At 61.9% G+C, this 12,306-nt stretch overlaps 1 protein-coding gene across 1 annotated transcript; it reads right to left on the bottom strand.

Moving 5' to 3' along the window:
* Nucleotides 1-1,062, bottom strand: LOC122408823 (collagen alpha-2(I) chain-like). The gene has a single exon (XM_043415887.1). The coding sequence runs from the start codon at nt 1,060-1,062 to the stop codon at nt 1-3; it is 1,062 nt and encodes a 353-aa protein (XP_043271822.1).
* Between the last annotated feature and the right edge of the window lie 11,244 nt (nt 1,063-12,306).

The following is a 12,306-nucleotide window of genomic DNA, read 5'->3' on the forward strand; positions in this document are numbered from 1 at the left end:
CTATAGACGGTTCCCCAGGGATCCGCGTTGCCCACCTCGCCCACGAAAGCCCGCCAGTCCCCTTCCTTCTTTTCGAGGACCAGGCGATGGTAGCTCCGGTACAGCTCTCTGTAGGCCCCCCGGAGCGCCGCCTGGTCCTCTGGAGGATCCTCTCGCCTCCGCGATCGCTGCAGGGCCACCCTGCCCCGCCTGGCGAGCCTCCTCGCCGAGGTCAGTTCCCGACACCACCAGCGGGATCTCTTTCGCGGCCCCGTGCCCGCCGCCTCCAGCCGAGAGTCGTTCACGCCTTGAGGTCTTCACCACCTTGTTCGCCGGGTCCGTAACGTGGGCCCTGATCTCACCGACCAGCTGCTCGGCACGCGCCATCAGCTCCACGGGGCTGACCGTCCTCGGTGGCCCCTCACCGCCAAACGCAGTCGGTGGCACCTGCACACCCGCTCTCGGCATGGCCGGTGCTGCAGCGGCACCCGGCCGCTGCGCGGGGCGCGCGGGACGCCCAGTCGCAGAGGCTCCCTCCGGCGCCCTCTTCTTCGGAGCCGCCTTCCACTTCGCCTTCCTGGCCTCGGGTGGCTTCGCTCCCGACGTTACCCCGGAGCCCGTGGCGACGCTCTTCGATCCGGTGGCTCTGGCGAACGATTTCGCCGACCGAGAGCCCGCATCGTCGCTTAGCTCCATGTCGGCGGACCAGTCGGACACCGCCCCGTCCGACACCACACCGCTGCGGCCTTCATAGACCGCCCTTTTTCCGGCCCGCCTCTTCGAGGCCACTTTCTTCCACGAGGCCGGACCCGGCCGCTCGCTCGTGGCAGTCTCTGCCGCCGACGAGGATCCAGCCGAGTCGGACAGTGGCGGCGCTTTCCTCTTCGCCCCTGGTGAAGCCGGCGGGCCCATGAGGGAACCCTGGCCGGCCACCGCATCACTTCCCACCACCAGAGCGGCTGCGCCGGCGCCGGCGAAGAGCCCTCCTTTCCCCTTCGCAACTCCCTCTCTATCTCCCGATGTTTGGGTCGTGGGCAACCCAGTGTCCGTGCGCACCTTTTCGTCTTTATTGATTCCGGACATAATCATAAAGGTTTTTGGGGCTTTTTCGGAGGATCCCCAGCTCGAACACCCGACTCACACCGCCTCAACGCATCCTCACCCACTAACCGTCCCGGGATGCAGGCCCCAGCCGGTCCCTAACCGACCATGTCCCATAGGGACAGGGTCAGCCAGGCCCAACCAAGACCGTCATCCCGGGCTCATGGCCAAGGGCTCGAACACCCCAAAGGGAACCACCAACCGCGGTCCCCCCCCCCGGCGACCACGGCTTGCTGCGGCGTGGCCTCGACGGAGACAACACCCGGCCCCCCTGCAGGCCCACACCCTGGAGCCACCAGGTCCTGCAGGGGCGACACGAGCTTTTTACACGCGTTGCTACGGGGCAGCCCACCCGGGTAGCGACTCCCGAGTCGGGCCCCGGTACGACCGCGCGGCCCCTGGGCGTGCGAAACCCCCCATCCGAGGGGGCCTCCCAGGTTTCCCGTTGTACCCTCGCCGCATTCGCCAGAGACACCAAAGGGGGGACGGCCGGAGGACCCCGAAAGGGCACCCGAACCCAAGGGTTTGTGTTGCTCTTAGTTGGAACCTCCCCGCCGGCCCGCACGGCTAAGCCGCTCGGCCCGGACGGATCATTGGAACACGAAGCCCCACCACCATCGACAAGGTGGCAACACATCGGGGGGGGAGATAGGGACAGTGGGAATTTCGTTAATCCAAATGTTACGCACACGTGGACGATCCGGTGGGATTGGAGTCAAGATTCGAGCGAGTATCCAAGCCCGCCGTTCACCCGTTCGACCGCAACACGCGTCAAGAGCGACGAGTAAACTCACAAGATACGCAACTTTCGAGATATTCGGACGATCCCAAATTCGCCTTTCTCCCGATAGCCTACGTAGACGAAGCATCGCGGTTTTGTGCCCAGAGACTCTGTAATTGTGCTGACTTTTTTTCGTCGGTCGTGCGACGCCCGCACGGGGCGTCCACCGACCGAGGATTTCTCGTTTCCCCGTTAGACCCTACGAGACGAGTTTCGCTACGTCTCCCGACGACGTTCGTTCCCTCGATGGCGTGTGTCGAGGAAAATGCGCAGTTACGTGCCCAGGTACCTTGAAATTGGGCAAAATTTTTCGTCGGTCGTGCGACGCCCGCACCGGGCGTCCACCGACCGAGAGATTTTACGTCGCTCGCTCATGCTTGCGTTGACGATATCTAAAGTAAATTATGGTTCTTCGTCGTCGGAGATAGGGACATACGTCGACCTTTTGTATTTAACGTGCCGTCTCCGCCTGTCGGCATACGACACGGCACCCAAGTGCGTGGGGTTGGGATCACGCCCAACCAGCGCACCACCCCGGATCCTTGCACGCGCGTTATGCACCGTGCCAGAACCGAGGCAGCTACCATTTCCTGCCCGTTGGTTTAGCCCAGACCGGCCCCTTGGCAAAAGGGGGGAGTACTTTCCAACCTCCCTACGGCCTGTGCAGGGCCGCACCCGAGTTGAGATGTTGCGCAACTCACACGCGTTAACCACTGCCCCCGCGAATCCAACTCCATTACGGCCGGGGTGCGATGACAGGGTCATCACAGGGTTCCCCGGCCCCCGCGGTACCAATCTTGCATGTCATTGGTCGGACACTCGCGGGCCTACTCGGCCCACTCCGCATAAGGCTCTAAACCAGCCAGGCAGCGGTCGGCCAGCTCGGGTACGCGGGTGCGCCAGACCCGAAAGGCTGCAGAGTCAGCACCGGGCAACTTGCACCAGGCTTTCTGCCTCCTCCCCTGCGTAAACTCCGCGAATCGTCCCTGCCTACTCGCCTTCGCCGGCGCGGGGCCTCTTGTCGAAAGCCCAGCCCGCGAAGCTCCTCAGCGCCCGGAAATTCTCGGGGGAGCTGGCGAACCTTTGAAGTTCCCAGGCACCATCGTCGTCCTGCCGGACACCCATAGCAGCCAAGTCTCTGCGCTCGTCGTACAACCGGCAGTCCAGCAGGACATGAGGAGAAGTCTCCTCAGCCTCGCCACACGGACACATCGGGGTCGCTTGGAGTCCTCTTCTAAAGAGAAACTCGTTCAGCGACCCGTGTCCGGTGAGCAAATACCCCGTCGGGAGGCCGAAGCAACTCCCCCTCAGGAGCTCAGCGGGCCCTTCTGGATCGGGAATGAAGAGACGAGTCGTCCCGCCCTTCTCGCACTCCCGCCAGCGCTCTCGCCATTCGGCCCACGCGGCCTCGCACGCCCGGGCCCTCGTACCCGGCACCTCCTCCCCGTTCGCCCCGGGGAACGTCCAAGGGACGGGCACTCCTTGACGGAGGAAATACCCCGCCTCGGAGTTTTTCGCCTCCAAGTCCCATGGGAGCTCCCCCATCAGCACCGTCATCGCCTCCGTAGAGACGGTGCGGCATACTGATAGCGCGGCGAGGAGGACCGGACGCTGGGCCCTGTTGAGCAGGACGCGCGCCGTCGCTCTTGCCCTCACAAAGCCCCCCCAAACGGAGGCGCCGTACATCGCGCACGGGACGAAGAGCCCCCGGTACCAGGACCCGATGGTCCGACGCCGGAGGCCCCAGTCCTGCCGCATCACTCGCCGCAGTTGATACACCAGGGAGGTGATCTTTCCCCGGATCTCCCGCAGGTGCGGCCAAAAAGTTAGCCGCTCGCCTACGAGTATCCCCAGGTACCGGACCTCCTCCCTGTACGGCACGGCGTCCCCGTCCAGGAGGACTCTGGGGTGCCTGTTGCCCGCGAAACTTCCGCTGAGCACCATGGTCACGGTCTTATCCCTAGAGATTTCGACCGTGGCACTGACACCCCACTCCCTCACCATCTCGAGGGACTGCGTCGCTCGAGCCTCTACACTCCGGCGTGTGTCCCCCGAGGAGATCAGGAGCGTGTCATCGGCATAAGCGACAACCTCGATCTCCTCGTCACGGAGCCGCCGTAACAGGGGGTCCAGAGCCAGATTCCAGAGAATAGGCCCCGACATCGACCCCTGAGGGCAGCCCCGAACGACGTCCAGCTCAACACGACCAAACCGAGAAGCCATGAACGCTTGTCGGCCGCTGAAAAAGCTCCGCCAGACACCCAATTCGGGACATCCGGCGGCGCCCAGGATCCCGAGGATCGTGTCCCAGCTCAGGTGGTCGAAGGCTCCCTTAAAATCCACAAACGTTCCGAGTGTGTATTTACAGGGAGACTCGTGAACCACCCTCATGGCCAGGTGCCACGCGTCCTCGGTGCTCCTTCCAGCTCTGAAGCCAAACTGCCTGTCCGAGAGGGAGTGAATCTCTCTCACCTCCAACCTCCGGACCAGAATCTTCTCCAACAGCTTGCCAAGAACCGAAAGGAGGCTGATCGGTCGATACGACCCAGCCTCGTCAGGCGGCTTCTCGGGACCCTTGAGGATGGCCACGACGCGGGCGCTTTTCCACTGGGGTGGGAACACTCCAGCTTCCAAGCAGCCGTTGTACATGGCCAGGGTCAGGTTCGGGGCGTACGCAGTCAGCGCCCGGACCATTTTGACGGTGATCCCGTCCGGTCCAGGCGCGCTGTTCGGCTTCATCGTTCTCAGGGCGAGGTTCATCTCTACCGGCGTTATGGGGGCAGGAGGATCAGGCACTGGGTGGATCACCTCCTCTCGGGGCTCCCGCTCGGGAAGCCTCGGGAAGAAGCGCTCCAAAAGCGCCCTGGCACTTGCTTCCCACGAGGTTGCAAGTGCCCCTCCGACCCTCACGCCGCCGATGTCGACTGGGCCCCGCCGGCCCCTGAGAATCCTATAGACGGTTCCCCAGGGATCCGCGTTGCCCACCTCGCCCACGAAGGCTCGCCAATCCCCTTCCTTCTTTTCGAGGACCAGGCGATGGTAGCTCCGGTACAGCTCTCTATAGGCACCCCGGAGCGCCGCCTGGTCCTCTGGAGGATCCTCTCGCCTCCGCGATCGCTGCAGGGCCACCCTGCCCCGCCTCGCGAGCCTCCTCGCCGAGGTCAGCTCCCGGCACCACCAGCGGGATCTCTTTCGCGGCCCCGTGCCCGCCGCCTCCAGCCGAGAGTCGTTCACGCCTTGAATCAAGGCCGTGACCGCCTCAGCGAAGGCGACAGGCCCGCCCGCCGCGAGTGCCTCCCCGTCAACGCCCGCCGCAGCCTGCCCCAAGGCGGCGCCATAGGCGCCCCAGTTCACACCGGCGGTCCGCCACCTGTATACAGGCAGCGGAAGATCGGCGTCTCCGTCTCTCCGAAGAAGGGTCACACAAATCGCGTTGTGGTCCGAGTGCAACAGACCCGGCAGGAGTCCCCACCTTGTCCGGTACACGCGGTCAACACCCTTCGCCAGAGTGACGTCGACATCCGACCTACCCGCAGGCCCGTCGAACGTGAACTCACGGGACGGTTCGTTCAGGACCTCCAAGTCGCAAGCGACTATGAAGTTCTCGAACTCCCCACCCCGCACCTCGTTCTCGGCCCCTCTCATGCGATTCTTGGAGTGCCACAGGCGGGACACGGCATTCGCATCCATGCCTGCCATCACGGGAGCCTCTCGCAGGTGGGTAAAAACCCATTCGAGATACTGGAAGTAGCTGTCGAGCGGCGCCCCGTGGCGGCAGTACACGGAGCATAGGTACATAGTACCAAAAACACCGCGAACCCACACCGTAGCACCCCCTTCACCGCCAGGCACGGTCACCACCGTGGCGTCGAGCGTCGCGTCCGAGAGGACCACGGCCGACTTACCGTCGCCGCTCTGAAAAACCCGCATCCAGGCCGGGAGCCCCGCGACGACACCCCCCCGCCGCAGATAGGGCTCTTGCAGCAGGGCGGCAGCGTAGCGGCCCTCAACGAGGACCTGGCCTAGCTCGGCCATCACCCCTCGGGACCGCCGGCAGTTCAGCTGGAGGACACGGAGCCCAACTGGCTCCTGGTCCCCCAACCCACCGGCGCCGCGCTCAGGGAGAGGCCGATCAGCCATTTGGTTGGCTCGAGGCGGAACCTACCGGGGCCACCTGGCGGGCCCGCTCCTCCATCGCCGCGTTCCGTCCCTCGGCGATCGCGTTCCTATAGAACGGGCACGCCCCATCCAGCGCCCTGTGGGTAGCCCCGAGGCCCGCCTCCCTGCAGTTGACACAGCAGGGTGGAGCCTCCTTATTCGGGCACGCCGCCGCTGAGTGGCCCTGACCCGCGCACCAGCCACACGTCAGCGTCCGCATCCGACAGAACGCCGCCGCGTGGCCGAGACCAAGGCACCGGAAGCACCGGTCCGCCTCGATGTAGTCCTGGACTGGGCACGAGTGCCAGCCCAGAAGAACGCGCTGTTTTGTCACGAGCGCTGTCGCGACCTCAGGTGTGGCCTCCAACACCCAGATTGACACACCCGGAACCGAGTGTCTCCCTCTGAATCTCTTCGCGAGCCGAACAGCCTCGCGGAACTCTTCTTCGTTCATCCCCGGGGCGCTCTGGGTCCGGAGGGCGGTGAAGACAGTCTCCTCCGTCTCCTCTCCCGGCACCGAAAATATCGCCACGCTCTTCCTTGGTGCCTCTGGCGCCACCACCTTTAAACCACCCTGGCGGATGGCCTCACTCGCCCGGAAGAACTCGAGACCTTCCTCCGTCTGGGTTTCCACAAGAACCCCGTCACGTACCGTTCGTAGACCCGTCACACAAACCGAAGCCGCCCCGGGATTAACCAGCGTCTTCAGACGCTCCCTAATTTCTGTCGACTTCATCGACCCCTCTGCCGCCCTCACGACTACCGCATGCTGGGGAATTCGCGGTGGCTTTTGCCGGACAATCCGGCGTTGGGGCAGAGCGCGCGGCTCCACTGGCCGGGGCTCGGCCGCCTGGGCGGACACCCTGCCCACCGCATCCGCGAAAGTTTTCGGTCGCGCTGGTCCTGTGGGAGCCGCAGGACGTCGGTCCGCAACTCCATTACCCACTCCCGACCCTACCTGCCGCACTAGCGCATCGTGTGCGAAGCGCAGCCCCGCACACTCACCTGCAAGGCCCTCTACTTTCCCCGCTGCCACAACGAGGAGTGACATTACGCCCGACAGTCTCTCCTCGATGTAAGAGGCTACACCTTTGCTTACTCTATTGGCCGGGTCCTTCGAATGCTCCCGGACTTCCCCCGCCAAAATCTCCGCCCGAGCCACCAGCTCCTTCACGCTCATAAGCCTCAAGGGACCCTCGCCTCCGAACGCGGTTGACGGAACCTGAAGTTCCACCGTCGCCGGGGCCGGTGCTGCCGCTACAGCGGCTGGTCCCGCAGGCGTCTGACGTGGGGCCGAGCGCGAACGCTGCTCAGGCCTCGCTACGCCCTTCTTCTTCGACTTCGTCTTCTTCCGCCGAACGGTTTCCCACGAGGCCTCAGGTCGAGCGCACGACGCAAGCGCTGACAGCACCACTACCTCCCCAGAAGGGGGGGTCTGCTGCGATCCCGAAGGCCCCGGGGCCTCTGACTCACTCCCGTCTGCGTCCATGGCCGCTTCCGAGACGCTCGCATCGGAGACAGCTCCATCAGACTGCGAGCGCGGAAGCTCAGACGCCGACGCACCGCCCAGCGCTTGCCTCTTTTTCGCAGGTGCCTTCTTCGACCTGATCGACGGACCCTTCGAAGACGCTGGGCCTGGCCGACTCGCTGAGACGCAGGACTCAGCTGCTGACGAGCCGCCAGCCGAATCGCCCTCTGACCGGGCTGCACTCCTCTTTAGTCCTGGCGAAGCAGGAGGACCCATGGAACTGGACCTGCTTGCCGTCGATGCATTCTCCACGTGCGAGGTATCAACACCACCTCCAGCACTACCTCCTCTTACTACCGATGTTCGGGTCGTGGGCAACCCAGTGTCCGTGAGCACCTTTTCATCTTTTCTGATTTCGGACATAATCATAAAGGGATGGGGCTTTTTCGGAGGATCCCCAGCTCGAACTCCCATCTCACACCGCCCAAAACTCATCCTCACCCGCTGCCCAACCCGGAATGCTGACCCCAGCCGGTCCCTAACCGACCATGCCCCATAGGGACAGGGTCAGCCGGGCCCAACCAAGACCGTCATCCCGGGCTTATGGCCAAGGGCTCGAACACCCCAAAGAGAACCACCGACCGCGGTCCCCCCCCACGGCGTCCACGGCTTGCTGCGGCGTGGCCTCGACGGAGACAACACCCGGCCCCCCTGCAGGCCCACACCCTGGAGCCACCAGGTCCTGCAGGGGCGACACGAGCTTTTTACACGCGTTGCTACGGGGCAGCCCACCCGGGTAGCGACTCCCGAGTCGGGCCCCGGTACGACCGCGCGGCCCCTGGGCGTGCGAGACCCCCCATCCGAGGGGGCCTCCCAGGTTTCCCGTTGTACCCTCGCCGCATTCGCCAGAGACACCAAAGGGGGGACGGCCGGAGGACCCCGAAAGGGCACCCGAACCCAAGGGTTTGTGTTGCTCTTAGTTGGAACCTCCCCGCCGGCCCGCACGGCTAAGCCGCTCGGCCCGGACGGATCATTGGAACACGAAGCCCCACCACCATCGACAAGGTGGCAACACATCGGGGGGGAGTAGATAGGGACAGTGGGAATCTCGTTAATCCATTCATGCGCGTCACTAATTAGATGACGAGGCATTTGGCTATTTTTTTTTTTTTTTTTTTTTTTGTAAATACTTTTTATAAAATGGGTGCGCGCCAGGTCTGACACCCGACTTACGCCTTCACTCATAAAAATCTTTTATTTAACATTTCTCGCAATTCGGTGGAACGGTGCGAGTCTCCCGTATATGCATGGCACGCAATGCCCCCTACCCCACTCCAACTCGCGGTTGCCCAGCTCGCTGTTGGTGTTGATTTTGCCCGATCACCCCCGTCATCTTATTCCACCTTACCCAGTTTGTATGACTTCCTTGGAGAACTCTAGTGGTAATACCAGCTAAGAGTCTCCTGGATAGTCCCAACCCGAGCAGGAAGTCAGCGGATTTCGACGACCATATGCCTCTCCAAGAGAGCGTACACGAGGAGAAGGTCACAGCCTCGGCCCTAACTTGGTGAGCCTCTCTAAGGGCACGTACCAAGTCGACGTTTTCGGCGTAATACATCCTCTTCCTTTCGTGCGCGGCGTCCAACGATGTTGCTCCACTAACAACCTGCGCGTCCACTACACTGACTCTTCCATCTCTGACGGCAACAAGGTCGGGCTTCCTCACTCCTTCCTTCGTTTGATAGCGCGGCTCTTCGGAAACAGTCCACCCGGCGTCACGTAGGCCAGCTGCGACCACCTTACACACGGCATCGTGGCGTTTAACTCGCCCACCATGTGTTCGGTGGCATGCTTGAATAACATGCGCGGCCGTCTCGGTTACTCCGCAACCGGCGCGGCATAGCAGCTCCCTATTGGCCCTACGGACACCACGCGATGTTCTTATACGCGTGGGCAGACTGTTTACCCGTACATGGACATACTGCACGTAGTCGCGCCCCGGTATGCCATAGCATCCAGCATCGACCCACCTCGATGACGCACCGACCCTTCCCGTATCGCGCAGCTCACGGCCATCCACCGACGAGTGAAGGTGCTTGGCCCACCACGTGTTCCTTTCTGCAGCGGAGCCAAGAACGACTCCGTCACGTGAGAGTGCACGTTCCGCCCATGCGATCCGATTATAGACCCAATGAAGCGACGCACACGCTCTCACGGCCGCAGACGAGGAGGCTTGCATTTTCCTCAGCCTCGTTAACATGAGGCCGGGGATCGCCGTGGTGAAAGATGGAATGCCAAGTCCCCCATCCCGTATGCACGCATGGAAAAAGCCGGTAGGTGTATCATGCGGTAGTCTGAACCATCTCCGGAGGGCGTCCCTATTCTGCCGGTCTAACGCTCTTAGCTTACCAAGAGTCGCCCCGGCCAGGACTAGCTTGTGATATAGTCGAGGAATCAAGAAACAGCGCAGGATCTTAAGACGCTGCTGCGGCTTTAACGGAGCTCTCGTCAATCTCTCAATCTCACCGGACAGCGACGAACCAGCCTTCTTTGGTCCTATAGGCCTGAAGTCCACCCCCAGATATCGCCACTCTTGAGAGGGCGAGAGCTGCTGAAGGGAACTTCCATCCAGCAGTTGGAACTGAGGGTCGACCAGGACTTTATATTTCTTTTGCTTGCCTGCTGGTATGATTGAGAGTGCTAAGCTCTTAGTAGCATTAAGGGAGAGTCCATATTCAGCCGCTTGTTCCTCGACCCTCCGGAGGGCCGTCCTCATACCCGCCCTTGATGCCGTTATAAGGAGGATATCGTCAGCGTATGCCAAGGTGTTCACCCTCTCGCCCGCAGCATCATAGCCGACGTCCTGTGGTACAGATCGTAATACCTCGTTGACTGCAAGACAGAATAGCATTGAGGATAACGGGTCTCCTTGCCGCACCCCTCTGCTGACGCGAACGATTCCGGACCGAGCACCCTCACACTCAAATACGGTTGAACTGCTTTCGTAAGTCAGGGTCACGTAGTTGTTAAATCCCTGTGGGAGACCGTGCCTTTCGAGGACTGCGCGTAGCGCATGGTGACTGATGCTATCGAACGCTCGCGCTATATCCAGGGAAGCAACATGTAATTCCCTTAGATTACGCCTCGAGTCGTCCAACAGCGTCGCCAGCACTGAGATGTTTTCCGCGCAGCCATCGTCGAAGCATCGTTGACTCTCATCCACAAGATCCGTTTCGCGCAGACGCTGCACTAGAACCTTGTGGAGGTGCCGGACAACGACCGAAGCAATACTAATTGGCCGAAAATCCGACGGATGCTCCGCCCCTGCCTTCTTTGGCACGAACACGGTTCTACTCACGAGAAGCCTTCCGGGGAACCCCCCCCCGGGTCAACACAATATTAAAGAAGAGGGCCTTGACGCTGGCCGGAACGCCACGCCACTGTCTAGCAGTAATCCCGTCAATGCCTGGTGCCGAAGAAAGACTCACTGTGACAGCAGTTGTTTCTTCACAAGCCACGGGGTGCCACACACACTCAAGGTCCGCCCGTGGAATAGGAGGATTGATCCTCGCAGCCGGTAAAGATGGCTGAGACACATATGGGCCCCAGTAAGCTGCCATTTCAGCAACGCCCGGGACACGTGCTTCAACCGGACCGTCGAGGATCTCCTTGGCGGCTCTTCCCATTGATGTTTTAAAGAGTCGCTGTGTGCGGGCATATTCCCAGCGTCTTCGCTTTCTCTTAGGCACGTTCTGAGGCACCGGACCCCGATTTGGCCTCTGTCTACGATCCGCTGGAGGTGGTGGAAATATGGCTTCAAGCCAAGCGCAGCACTGCTCTGTGACGTCTCTCCCCGTAAGGAGATCGCGAGCGACTCCAATAAGTCGTTCTGACTCAAAGCCTTGGATTTGCCGAACGACCGGTATAAGTCGGTCGATCGCCTCCTGAGGTGTACCAAGTGCCGCGCTCCAGCGTCGAGGTGTTGCAGCGCGTGGAGAGTATTCAGCAGGCCGGTCGGATGCCGGTGGCGTACCAACGTCTGAAGTCCCACTGCTAGATGAGAGGCCCCTGTTACCCCCTGCGGTCGACTCTGGAGATGTTGATGCAGAGCCCGGACCTTCCGGAACCGCCAAGAGATCTTGGGATGCCGCGGCCACTAGAGCCTTATACCTGGCACCCCGCCGGGCACCCTTGATAGCTTCAAGAGTCCGGTCACCGCCGAAGAGCCCATGAAGATGTTGGTTCATAAAGGCTATGCCTCGCGCGGTGGCAAGGGCTTCCTCTCTCGCTAGGAGCCGTAGTTCTTCGGGGCTCCAACGCCTCTTGACTTCTGCAACTTGGACGTCAGCATTGGCCTCCTCGGGATGTGCAGAACGTCGGTGAACGCCAAGACCGATCTTGGTGGTAAATGACCGATCACAATTAGGGCACTCAAAAGTGGGTTGATGGCGCGGTGGAGGGTCTGGAACGAGCGCCAGCGCAGGTATTCCGGCGCGGGTTTGCCGCCGATTTCGCAAAGGCGGCCACCCGTCTTGTGGCTCCGGGTTGGGTGTAGGTGGGGGCGGTGGGTGATGGGCTGGGCGATTGTGGGCTTGGGGAGCAGTAGGGACAGTTGGTAAAGGAGGCATTGCTGCGTGTGCCGCAGGACCGGCGGTCCGAGGCCTCCGCCGGAGATTATAATTTCTATTCTCATTGTTTGGGCCTGCGGTTTATCATAGGACTGACGGGGTGCAAACCCGCCAGACCCGTTATAGCCACTCTCCCTTTATGAACGCTGCAACCCTAAGGCGGAGAGTAGGCACTTGTTCCGGAGAACTTG

Source organism: Venturia canescens, chromosome 4 (assembly GCF_019457755.1).
Source record: "Venturia canescens isolate UGA chromosome 4, ASM1945775v1, whole genome shotgun sequence".
NCBI lineage: Eukaryota > Metazoa > Arthropoda > Insecta > Hymenoptera > Ichneumonidae > Venturia > Venturia canescens.